General features: G+C 34.1%; 1 protein-coding gene across 4 annotated transcripts in view; it reads left to right on the top strand.

The window, feature by feature from the left end:
- LOC130451853 (cytokine receptor-like) overlaps positions 1-13,940 on the top strand; it is a 38,463-nt gene that overhangs the window by 19,940 nt on the left and 4,583 nt on the right. For all 4 annotated transcript variants that reach the window (XM_056791170.1, XM_056791171.1, XM_056791172.1 and 1 more), the window contains 6 exons: positions 8,889-9,008; positions 9,074-9,403; positions 9,463-9,830; positions 9,892-10,040; positions 12,401-13,524; positions 13,594-13,916. In XM_056791170.1, coding sequence (XP_056647148.1) covers positions 8,889-9,008; positions 9,074-9,403; positions 9,463-9,830; positions 9,892-10,040; positions 12,401-13,524; positions 13,594-13,916 — 2,414 coding nt within the window. The remainder of the gene's footprint in view (positions 1-8,888; positions 9,009-9,073; positions 9,404-9,462; positions 9,831-9,891; positions 10,041-12,400; positions 13,525-13,593; positions 13,917-13,940) is intronic.

Below are 13,940 nucleotides of genomic sequence, written 5' to 3'. Positions count from 1 at the left end.
TAATAAAGAAGAGAGCAAGGCTTGGACATTCATGGTACAAGTTTTTATTAAAGTTCTCGGAAATTTGACAGCTAAGAACTATAAAAAACTTGTAAAAGATATGATTGAAGCCTTGCGCGTTATTAGCTGTAACGTATCCCTCAAAATTTTCTACCTAAATGGGAGACGTTAGTGATGAGCAAGGTTAGCGTTTCCACCAGGATATAGCAGGCACGGAATAGCGCTAGCAGGGAGCCCTGCTGTGATAGCAGTCCAACGTGTTGGACGTTAAGAAGAGAAGCTGCTTCTCCATTAAGATGAACACACTTTTGCATGCGTTTGAAACAATTGTGGAAACGTTTTTTCCGTCCAAAACATGTGATTTGACAGTTTCTGCATGTGTACAAGAACATTGACCTCCATTGATCTCCATTGGGTGCTACACAAGTACTGTATGGCGGATGACTCATTAATTCGATATTTTGACTGTTTTTGTTTGAACTGTTGTGTGAGAGCTCGCATTGTCATCTTCTGTGATTGGTTTTCCTGATTTTTTCGACCACTTCTGGCAAACGCATACTCTACGTTGCTCTAATGGAACCGTGGCGAGATGTCCAGTTATTTCGAAATTTTCTTCGTGTGTGAATGTCTTTTGTTGGATTTGGCTCGACTTAAAAGACCCATATACTCGATTTTTACTGCGATTAAATAATTCTTATTGTCAAATTATGCGGTATCCAACTCTTTTTGACAGAAAAATGTTCATACAATATTAAATGTATGCCCAAGGATGTCTCAATCTCACGATATGTCACGATATCAGTTTACGCACAGCATCGATGTTTTTTGGTACTACAGTCGATTTTAGACAACTTTCACGGAATTCATCCTCGACCACGATTGAATTTGGAAAACCGGCGAACGATGATTCGAAATAATGATGTTGGTTTAATCCTCGTCGAAAATCATAGATGATCATAGCACGAAAATGCTCGCGTTTTAATTTCATTTTTTAACAGCTCAGTACTCGTATGACAACACGTTCTGAGTTCGTTCACCTTAAAAATTGGCAAAATTTATTAGGGCAATGTCAGGTGGGATTCAAATCAGTGTTACCTCAAACTTTGTGCTGTACTTTTTTTTATTGATATCCACAAAAAAGCGGTCTAACTAAGACATACTATTACCACTGAGAAATCAGTTGAATTCTTTTCATGGGTTTGCAAAGATGATTTTTTGTTGACCAGTGTAATTGAAATTCCCCTAAAAAAACTCATTACCTAACACAAACGTTTTGTTACATTTTATTAGTCCCGTGGAATTATGTTTCGACCTTGCATGAAAACTAAAATTATAATGTAGTCGATATATTTTTTATTAATATAATAACATATCCATTAATGGGTTGAATCTTAATTTTTTTATTTATCGCAATTTTGGCTGATAATTACAAAATTTGCTACGCTTTTTTCAGACAAACAATAGTTACAAAATAATATTTACTCCGAGTAATCGAGTGTAGAGTTGGGAATCGCTGTTTACATTTTTTCTGATTTCTGACTATAATAAAAATTTGATTCGAAACTTCTATCTTCAAGGTATCAGATGTGTGTTAATAGGTATTCCCATCTTTCTACAACATATATTCTTCGAATATATCAGCACTAATACAATGCTATGTTTAAAATAATCTATTTACCAAGAAGCCAAATCTGCTGATATGTGATCTCTAATGAATTATCAATAATTGCTGCTAACGTCTGTAGTTTTATATTAACAAAAAAATCAAAGAAAAAATAACAAAATGAAAATTGAATCAAATTCAATTTCCAGTACAAATTTGTACATTTCCTTCAAGAGAATATGGTCCAATCATATGATCATCTTGAATGTCATACCTGATGATCTATAAAACTACCACATGGGTCATGAACTGTCGATAATGTTGTCTGTATACACGTGTATGTGTGTGTGTGTGTGTGTGTGTGTGTGTGTGTGTATGTGTCGCATGCCAGTGGTTCCCAGCTACCTATTCAGAAAGTTGCCTAGAGCTGTTCTGTTCATTAAACATTTGATGACAGTGTTCAGTAATCAACCTAATGATCAGCCTCAGCTTTTTCTTTTGGAGTTAAATCTGACTGTCCCCCAGTAACTTGAATGGCACTTTGAAAAGGCTTAGAAAGCTGTTCTACTCTTTAGACTATCAAGTGCAGTGGACAGGTATCAACCTGCTGATCAATGTTAGCTTTTTTCTTTGGATTTGAATGTGACTGTCTCCCAGTAGCTTGAGGCTTTGGTGTGTCGCATGCCTATGTTTTTCAGCTACCTTTTCAGAAAGTTGCCTAGAACTGTTCTGTTCATTACATTTTTGATGACAATGGTCAGTAATCGAACTGATGATCAGCTAATTTCTTTGGAGTTGAATGTGATTGTCACCCAGTAGCTAGGATGGCCCTCTGTAGAAGGTGTAGGTGTGTCAAATGTCCATGATTTTCAGCTACCTGTTCAGAAAATTGCCTAGAACTGTTCTGTTCATTGCACCAGGGATCAACTTGATGATCAATCGTAGCTCATTTGTGGAGTTGAATGTGACTGTACCCCAGTAGCTTGTATGGATCTTCAAAGAGGGTCTTGATGTATCGCTCGCTTGTAGTTTTTATACATATATTTAGAAAGCTGTCTCAAGCTGTTCTATTCTTGGTGGGACTGGTCCCGAACACCTGAAAGCACTTTTCGCTGACAACCCATATAACCTTGACATAGTGGAAACGACATCAAATTAAATCTTTTTACATTGTAAAAATTTTGAAAACTTTCAATACAGTTTTAAAAAACCAACAATATTTTTTTTTAAATAATCAGCAAAAATTGGTATTCAATAAAAAATTAATATGATATATGGTTACCATTCATTTTCGATTTATAATTATCACGAAATAATAAAATCCCCCTATTAAGGAAAACGTTTTGTTAAACGGGTATGCAAGGTCGATTTCATAAATTTTTCCACGTGGATGTAAATATGCAGGTATTAAGGTAGAATGTTATAATGTTTTCTGTATTCCTTTGAAAATGTTTTTGACCAACATGCATATTTATTTAATTTGATAAATATAAATAAATAGCGTATATGGGTGTTGTTGGTTGGGTAATCAAAAGGTAACATTTTAAAAAACTCGTAAGATATCGATTTTTCGAAAGTTAGTTAAGCAACAAAATCTAGTATGATGATATTTTTGTGCGAAAATGTGGATTTAGACTGTACTACATGCTTACGTTATCTTGTTTTTTTCCTAGATGAATACATAGAATCTGTGTTTGTCATACTGATAATAAAATATTAATTGAAGTAATTTCGAAAATTTTCTCTACAATAACAATCCGAGATTTTTTTTTAATAAAAATAATTTTTATAAATAAAATCGACTGAATGAGAGACCATTTTAATGCATTTAAGACCCTCCAGATGAATTCTTAGAAGTATGCAATTTCATATCCAGGTGAAAATACTGACCTAAAGGATACGTCGTTCCTGATACAACATTTTTTATTATCCGAAAGAAATTTGTTCATAATTCGTAGTCGCCTAAACTACCAAGTAAAGTCGACCCTATTTTCATTTATGCTATTGCAGTACTATTGTTAATTCTTTTTGTGTTCGATAATCCATTTATCGAATCACGCTGTGACCAATAGGAGCGATGCATTAGTGAAAAATTCCTCAAGATCGCCGAGGACAATTCTTCATCATCTCGAAGTATTCCGTATGGAGAAGAATCTCATTTTCTAGAAGAAAACGTGGGCAAGATGTTGAAGGATATCCTGATGTAAAAAAAAACACAATTTTAGGCCGTGTCTACAACACAAACTGAATGTTATTGTTTAAGAAAGTTGCCGCAGTTCAATATCGGTTGAACCTCTGCGTAGTATTTTTTCCTTGGTCTTCCTGGTTTTCTTGTTCCTCCCTATTCCATATCCATCAAGACAATGCACCAGCTTACACATCCGTTACTGCAATGGCCAAAATTAATGAATTAAAGTTGGAATTGCTATCTCATGCACCCTATTCGCTAGATTCAGCGCGCTTGGATTATTTTCTGCTCCCAGACTTGAAAAAATAGCTCGGTGGTCAAAGATTTTCCAACAATGAAGAGATAATGTCTGTAGTTATTGAGGATTGACGATTCTTATTATAAAAAGGGTATCGAACTTTTGAACATCGCTGGGGAAAGTGTATTGAGCTAAAAGAAGATGACGTTGCAAAATTTTTGTGTTTTCTGTGTTGGACCAGGCACTTGTGGTACATCCTCTTATCAGATCTATCAATCAAAGCATTCTCGTAACACGTGATATTTCGTGTGGTAAATCTTATTTCATTATTTTTGTTTATGACATTTATTTATTTTCGGAATGATAGTAGTCGCAAAAAAGGTTTCTTTTGTTTAACGACAACCATGATGTAATGGCGGGGAACCTGTTCTAATAACAAACAACGTACTATATTATTTTATATCCTTCAAATTATCGATAATAATATTTTCCAATATATAAAAGGTGCTAATAGAATTTAATTTTCTAAATAAAAAATCTTTATTACATAAGGGCTAACGTTATATAAATAAACTATCTAATTTATGATTTATTTATATACTAGAGTCAACAATCTTGGATATATTATCAATAAACTGCGGCGTTATCTTCTTGTTTATATATTTCCGACCTTACAGGTCGTATAGAAGAAGTTTTATCGGTTATAATTTTCTAAGAACTGTTAATAAGCATTTAGAATTATCAAATATATTACAATATAATATTATGTTTAAGATTTTTAATATCATTACAACATTTACTTCTGGAAATATGTTTGCTAAAATACGAGTTACCTTACTCAAGTACGTGGAGAAATTTATGTTAATAACAGTGCGTTTCAACGGATCAAACCAAATGAAAATTAGAACGAATGCTAAAAACATCATGGAAAAATTTTGAACTTATCAGACCAAAATTTCTGAGACTGCAATGCTTTTCAGACTTTTGAAAAGGATTTTGGTTAAAAAAAATAACTAAATAATGATAACTAGATGCTGACTTTCTTATTCTGCCGCCAGATAGTGCTTATTACTGCGTTATAGTTGTTTCCTCTAAATAAATAAGTTCAAAGTGGACAATAGAATATTGAAATGTGAAAATTTAGTTATCATGAATAGTCCGACAAAGAGAAAGCAAAAAATTTTGGAAAAAATCTATTTATTCTCTAACGTAATTTTCCTTTAGCTCCATAAATTTTTCCATTCGCGTTTATTCCAACACCAAAAGGATAACAAGTGAAACCTTCACCTCCAATTTGTCTCAAACAGACTCCTTCGTAACTGAATACTTTGACGCAATGCGCGCGGTTGTCTCTTATTAAAATTTCTTGTTTATCGTTAACTACAACACCGTTGAGGAATTCCAAGTGCTTGGAACAACCTCGACGACAACCTATGGTTACACCTCACGAATCACGTGGAGGACGTTCAGTTACGATTATATCTCCGGAAGTGCGCACTACCCCCACGCGATTTGGATACAATAATTGTCCATAGCGACACGAAAAAAGTATCGAAACTTTGCATTCGATACTTTTACTCAACGAGTACTTTTCAACTGGTATCATATCGAATAAATATCAGAAATTCTAATGTAAAACATTACAATCGTTCGTTCCTTCCGTCAAAGAATTCAGACCTGTATAGAACCCTGTATTCTATGGCTGACTCAGCCTAGTGCCTAAATTAATAGTTCTTTTTTCATAAAGTTCAAAATTTGTAAAGTTACAGTCGTCTTATTATTGTAATAAATTTGTGAGCCAAAACCTTTTATTTTTATTTACTGACTGACGCGTACGTCATTAGGCTCCAAGAAAAATACTCGATACTTTTCATTCGATACTACTCATGAGTACAGCATCGATACTTTCTATTCGATACCGTGTCCCTAATTGTCCATCGCGTTTACCACCCTCGCCGAACTGGAATTTGAATCTACCCTCTTTGTCGTTTGGGCGTTGACTGCCACTCCACTTGGTTCGGTAAATTGTCCTCCGTTAACTCTGAATTCTCCTAATTTACAATGATATATCATATTTTGTCTTTTTGAGATGGAAATATCGCTGTGGACATCAATTTCGTAATTTCGTTATTAGATCTAATATAGAGTAGTTGCGGACAGAGCTCGATAAGGAATACGGTAGTTCCGCTTTGGAAAATACTATTCGACCAATTGTTTACTGATTATCTTCGATTCGAAAGGAGAAGTGGAATAACTTGAAGTGGAGACATTATATTTACAGTACATATCTCCGTTTAAACTGGAACTAGAGCTTCCTCTGCCACCTGTACGTCTAGAGATGGGTGGTTGTTTACCAGGATCTTTTTTATAATAAAAATCGTCAAAAAAAATAGGCAAAAATTGCCTAATACTCGCCGTTGATAGTTTTTTCTTTTTTAATATAGTCGATGAAAATTATTCCACGCGCATCCCAAAAAACTGACGCTATAATCTTGCGTGCAGATGAAACGGTCTTTGTCTTTTTCGTTTCATTCCATTGTTTTTATTGTTCTTTGGGTTTAGGGTTGGACGCACGTTTCATCCATGGTTATGAAAATGCTTTATCTCAGTGGAGCATTGCCAAACACTCGATGAAAACATCTTTACGACGCTGTTTTTGTTCCATTGTGAGCAAACGCGGCATCCCTCTTGCGCATAGCTTTCTCAAGTACAAATTTTCAGTTAAGATGCCAACAAGCTCGCATACTTTTAGTGGACGATCATTTAGTACCACTTTGTTGATTTTCTTTATCGTTTCTGGAGCCTTCACCTCATTTGGTCGACCACTACGATGCTGGTCTTCGTTTAAACTCTACTACCGAATATTTTACTGTTGATATCGAAGGTGCAGTCACCCAGTGTAAAATCTAGTTCAGCTTTTATATTAGTTGGGCTGAATTCCTTTCAACTAAAAGTTTTGTATCACATAACGATGACCAACTTTTTCCATGTTTACAAATTCACTGGAAATGTTCATATTGATTGCTGCCAAACAACGTGGCGTTTTCAAACCATCATCGTATAATTGCATCTTCTCTGCGATTGTTCATTTCACTAAAAGGCTAAAATACCTTGAAGGAGTAATAACACCTTGGGAAGTGGAACACAAAAAAAAATTGCCTTTTTTGGAAGAAGTCTACGTATTTTAGAAGCAGAACAATAAGATGTAGAGTTTTGTAGAAAATCTTTGAAGTGTAGGTTTAGAGTGGCTATGAAGCAAGAACAACTTCCCAAACTTAATTAATTATTCCGTCGACGGTTACTCTTCATCAAGTACTGAGTAATATTTGAAAATATCATATGTAATTTAAACCTTGTTTTCATCTGACCTCTTATAACTGGGGATTTTTGTTGAAGTTAAATCATATTTATCAATATAATAATTAAACTAACAATGAAATTTTTTTTGGTATGAAAGTGCTTTGGAAATCAACATACAACAGATTCTATGTATTGTGACGAAATATTTTTGGTGTTATTGGTGAGAGGTTTTTGTAAGGTTATGGTTATCCAATACACCAAATTTAAGTATTGGATATTACTGCAATCATCCATTTTCCACATTTGTTTGTAATTCTGGTGACATTTCGTATAAAATTTAAAAAAAATGCATCAGAACAGAAAAAGTTGTTAATAGACATTTTATGTTTGTTGATTGTGATAAATGTCACATTTACTAATTATATGTTTGTTAAATAATTTAGATAATCATCAGTAATAATGTTTGTCGCTATAAAGGGTCCCGCGACGAGTTAAAACTATCTGTATATGGCAAAATACTACAGTAAAGTCATGAAAATTTGTATGTTTGGGTATTCGAATACGTTCTTTCTAACTAAAATATTTTCAAACATAGGCGATTTCCGGTTCTACCGGAAGTCGACTGTAACTTTGTTATTTTAAATAGAACACCCTATATATTAATACATTTTTGTCTAAGAACTTTTTTCGAAAAATGCATACTTTTTGAGTTATTAATTTTTTTGTAAAATATTTGACCGTTGCAGTCCCTTATAAATTATTTTTTACGAGGATACCCTTGAAGATATGGAAATGGTTTATATTCGATTAGTTTTAGCAAGGTCAGATGTATTTAAATCTATGTTGAAAATTTTTCATTTTATACAGGGTGTGTATAAAATTGCTCAAAGTTTAACTTTTTTCTAACTAATAAATATCAAATTTCTCTATTTTTTTATATAGAACCACCTGGTTTTTTGTTTTTTCTATTTTAATGGATTGAGAGGTGAAAAATAAGGCAAATTCATTTTACCCCTGAATGCATCGAAATATAAAAAACCGGATGGTTCTATTTAAAAAAATAAAGAAATTTGATATTAGTGAAGTCAAACTTTGAACACTTTTTATACACACCCTGTATAAAATGAAAAATTTTTCAACATATATTTAAATACATCTGACCTTGCTAAAATTAACCGAATAGAAACCATTTTCATATCTTCAAGGGCATCCTCGTAAAAAAATAATTTATAAGGGTTTGCAACGGTCAAATTTTTTACAAAAACTTATTAACTCAAAAAGTTATTTTTCGAATAAAGTTCTTAGACAAAAGTATACTAAAATTTTACGTAGATTTCAAAAATGTATTAATATATAGGGTGTTCCATTTAAAATAACAAAGTTACAGTCGACTTCCGGTAGAACCGGAAAGATCGTATCTGAAGACCCAATCCTAAAGATTTTCATGATTTTCCTATAAGTATTTTGCCATATACAGATAGTTTTGGCTCGTCGTGGGACACCCTGTATGTTAAAACTGAATTATTAAGAAACCTATTAATTTTTCTTCTTCTTTATAGTTTGTTAACAAGTTTTGTATGTCCCTCCAACACAACAGATGATTCCATTATTTCGAATATGAGTTGTGAGTTGTCTTTGTATACAACCCCTCAATATCGGCAGTCTAAACGTCATTATACGTAAGTTTTACAATAAAAATTATTTTCACAAATGGAAGCGAAAATAAAAAAATATTTTATTGCAGATTCAAGCTTCGAGCAAATAACACTTTTGGAGAAATCGAACAAGTGTACGAATTTGACCATTATAAACGTATGCGTCCTCATCCAGTAGAAAATTTGCGTGCTCAAGCCACTTCTCCTCATTCTATTCTATTGACATGGATGTACACCGCAAAAGTAGATGCGTTTCCAGAACGTGTAGAAGGAAAAATTTTGTACAAATGTGAATTCTGTAACGACTCTTGGGTTTTGGATAATAATACTTTCGTATCAGAAACTTTCAAGAAGAAAATTACCAGATACGAGCTAAAAAATTTGCGATACGCCCATGCTTTATACGATATACGAGTCAGGTAGGAATCTATCATCTACTATCATTGCTTTCAAATCTGATTTGCAAAATTTGTTTCAGTATAAAACCAATAGAAGCCGATGAAGATATGTGGTCTAATTACACCGTTGTAACTAAAAGAACTGAAAGTAAAGTACCCGACCGTTCCCCTTCAGTAACCCAAGGATCCTTCCAAGTGATCAATCTTAATAATGAATATAACAGGGACGTTTACGTTTACTTCCAATCCTTGAAGGAATCTGAACAAAATGGTCAAAATTTTACCTACGAGGTTGATATTAAACCCAATGCAACTATGGTGGAATTAACAAAAACGTTCGTTAAATTTGAGAAGCTTCATGAAGATCAGGAGTACGTTGTTCGGGTTTGGTCCAAGAATGAAATTGGTAGATCCTACTGGCCCTCCAGAGTAGTCATTCCAAAGAATTGTATGTTCATTCAAATATTATTTATATGTTATCATAAATTAACATTAAAATTCAATTTTAGCTATACCTGAGCCTTCTCAATTGATCAAAATTGGTCATGGTTATAACTCGTACAAATTACAATGGGAGGCACCGAAAGTCAACCAACCTATAACTAATTATACATTGTTTTGGTGTATGAATGACAGAGATAGGCCCTACCAGTGCACAGTAAGTTTTTATATCCGATTTGATTCATTGATTCACGAATATACTTGATATTCACTAATGAATAAATATTATAATTAATTCAGTGTGTTCAATTGACTTTATTCACATAAAATATATTCGTATACAAATCAGGCCTTCGGCTTCGAAATTTTTCATTCTTTCTATTTTTTTCTGTTTTTTGCTTTGCCAGTCTCTCGCTCCAACTGTTCTCAACTCTTCCAATTCCTTTTTGCCTCCTTCATCTAAGCCCAAGAGGAAACTCCTTTATCCGCCCATTCAACTACTAGCGACAACTGCCAGGAAATTTCCTTCTTCTTCGTAGATAATTCTCCCGTTGCCATTAGGCTCTACTCCAAATCCCATCGTCGATCGTGGGTGTTTTCTGCGGTTTTCCAGTTAACAGGTGAACCGGTGCGGCAGTCTAATGTCCGAGGGATAAATGCAGCCATCTACCCCTAAGTAAACAAAAAATATACCATATAATTCTTTTTCAGTCCATGTTATTAATGCTATATACAACCTGAAAGTTCTACTCTTTCTAAATATTTATTCCTCACATTTATGCTTTTTGTTTTTTTTTACACTGCTTAATTATAGAGGCAACCCATAAATTACGTTACATGAATTTTAGGACTTTTGAACCGCTCCTCCCGTCCTTGTCACAGGTTGACACATTTTTATAATCCCCCTTTCTGATGTAACGTCTCACATTTTTAAAACTTATGCATATATTTAAAAATAATCCAGGGAAAACAGCTTTTTTCATATTTTACTAATATTTTTATTAAATAATCTAATAAAATCATCAATTCCAGTATTTCATATAACTAAAAAACCAAAGACTAGATGGAAAAACACTAAACACTAATTTAATTAGTAGAAGTAAACATGTGATGTCATAAACGTGCGACCCCTCTCTCGCCCTTTATCACACATTGTCACATTTCGATGACACTTTTCTTCTCCGTTAACGTGTGATGTAATATAAGGATGACCCCATATGACAAATAGCAATGGGCTTAATCCTCCTCGTTTTAATCCTTCCTTTGTTGTGAATGTGTCTGATCTTATAACACAATTAAGATTATATATACAACAGCACATCAGGCCTTACAGGTACATGGCTTGAAATCTAGTACTTCTCTCCAACTCCTCCCCTCTTGTCACTCACCTGTTTTCTACCATTCTGGCTATACGCCCCAACCAACGCCGTCTTTTTGGCCTAAATATCTGATCTCTGCTTGACCATATAACCTCCGTTGATCTTGTTCTATTCGTATCTCTCCAAAAAATTTTCTCAACATTCCTTTCTCCCGCGCATTTAGCCTGCTTTCCTTTTTCTTATTAATGACCCAGCATTCACTACCATATAACATCGTAGGTTGTATAACTGTCCTGAAAATTCTCAGCTTCACTACCCCTGAAATATCTTTGAACCTTAATAGGTTTTCTAGAGCTCCAACTGATTTATTGCCTCTTGCCAGTCTCTTATCAAATTCTTTATTTTCGTCCCCGTTATTTGTTACCTTCACTCCCAAGTATACGAACTCTTGTGTTCTATTGAATGAACTCGTTGTTTTGATAATTAGCTTCTTCACATTTCTCCGCCATAAACTTTTGATCTTTGAACCCTATGGAAAGTCTTCTCCATATCGATAAATGAAAAATACACCTTTCTTTGTATACATTAGCCTTTTTGAACCCACTTAGTGAATCTGGTAGTATTAGTTCTACGATGTGTGTTATCCTGTTTTCTATTATCTTTTTGTATACTTTCATTGCTATACTTATCAAATTTATCCCTCTAGTTATTACATTCCTCTTTGTACCCTTTTTGTGTTTTGACGTTATTAGTCCCATTCTCCAATCATTTCATATGCTTTCTACTTCCCAAGCTACATATAACATATTTGTAATAGCACCTGTATCTCATGTTCACATATCTTTTTCAACATTTCAGATGTTATTTTATCTCCTCCGGTAGCTTTCCCATTCTGTATTGCTTCTTCTACTTCTTTTTTGTTTCCTTCTCATTTTCCTTGTGGTCTTTTTCGCAGTCCTATAATTTCTTCTTTCTCTGTTTTACCTACCTCTGCGTTTGAATTCATGGTTTCTAATAAATCTTGAAATCAATCTTTCTACGTTTTCATTATACTTTCTTCTTCTACAATCATTTCTCCATTTTCCACATCCATATTCATTTTAATTTCCATATACTAACCATAGTAGTTTACCTGTATAAATTGTTAAGCGATTGGTCCTTACTTAAGAAAAGATTCAAAGTAGTAATTATGACCATTCACAAAATCAACACTAAAACTGTCAAAATGACAGTTTCTAATTAAGAATTTTATTTTCAGGGCTATCTCAATTGGACTATAGTATCAAATGCAACCCGTCAATTTGAAACAACATTGACCAATGATACTTATCAATTTGCAATAGCTGCGAATACAGAAAATGGTAGTAGTGGTATGAGATGGGCGGAATGCACAGTTCTGAACAACGGAACACTCGGTAAAATAAGAAATATTTGGATAAATAGCGTCGGACCAAACTTCATCGAATTGAGATGGAAATTGGATTGCTCAGATATCATAAGTGAGGTTATAGGTTATGTAATATACTATTGTAAAACCCCCGATCGGATTCTACCAGAAACGGGATGTGGTAAAGATGAAATAAAAAATTTCACCGTACCTGGCGACTTGAAACTCCAATCAGCCACGTTACCTAATCTTGAACCCTACACTTCATATGAATTAGCTTTAAGCATAAAAAGTACTAATTCTCTTAGTCCACGCAGTTTATTTATACGGAATGTAACCTCGGATAGCGCACCATCAACGCCTCCTAAAATCACAAACATAACAGTTACTAACGCTTCTATTAGTCTGGAATGGACACCTCCAGAAAAAGCGAATGGTCGTATCATCAAGTATGTGATATATTACAACGATAACAAACTTGAGACAAAACCCGATACCAAAAAAACTATTGAAGGTTTGGAAAGCTACAAGAATTACACAATAAGCATGAAGGCGTGCAATCAGTTCTGTTCAAATGAAACCATTAAACGTACAGTAACTACTAGAATGGGAACTCCAGCCAAAATAGGCAGACCATTTGTACTTCCAACTAATGACAGTTCTGGTACTATGAATAATATTATTAGTTGGGATAAACCGAATCCCCCTAGAGGTGAATTGGACTACTATCAATTGAAAATTACGGGCACCAATATAGATTCAGAAGAAATAACCAATTTCACTAATGCAGACAATTATACAATTCAAAACTGCAGGGAGGCTGGATATTCATTCTCTGTATATCTTCGAGCTGTGAATATTATAGATGGAGAACATTGGCCAGGACCATGGAGTGATCCTTTGCAAATATCATGTTACAAATCATCTTGGTATATTATGGTTATTCTTTTCGTAGCGATTCTCACTTTTGTGATGATTTGTATCGGCTGTAGAAGGTAAGTTATAATCATATCAATAAGGGGTGGGGACCAAAGTTTTCTAAAATTTCGGCTACTTGTTTCTAGATTATACATTTGTTGGAGCATAGCACGACACGTTGAGATAAAACTACCACCCGGCTTAGCTCCGGCAGTGGAACATCCTGAAAAGAACTCTGATATCATAGACAGAAACTTTGATCATGACCCAGACGAGGAACTTCTCCTAGAACGGATGATCGAAAAATACCATGCTGGCGATTCTAGTGGATGCAGTTCAGGTCAAGTAAGCATTACTTCTTCAGTCGAATCCACCCATTTATCAGTAGATTCTGGAACTGATCAACCAAGAAACGTTGCTGATGATAATAAAGAAAATTCATTGAGACAGAGGAATGTTTCCCTTAAAGGTATTTAACTTTGTTATTGTACTT

The sequence above is a fragment of the Diorhabda sublineata genome, chromosome X, assembly GCF_026230105.1.
Source record: "Diorhabda sublineata isolate icDioSubl1.1 chromosome X, icDioSubl1.1, whole genome shotgun sequence".
NCBI lineage: Eukaryota > Metazoa > Arthropoda > Insecta > Coleoptera > Chrysomelidae > Diorhabda > Diorhabda sublineata.
Note: the sequence above shows the minus strand (reverse complement) of the source record. Positions and strands in the feature narration are given on the sequence as shown.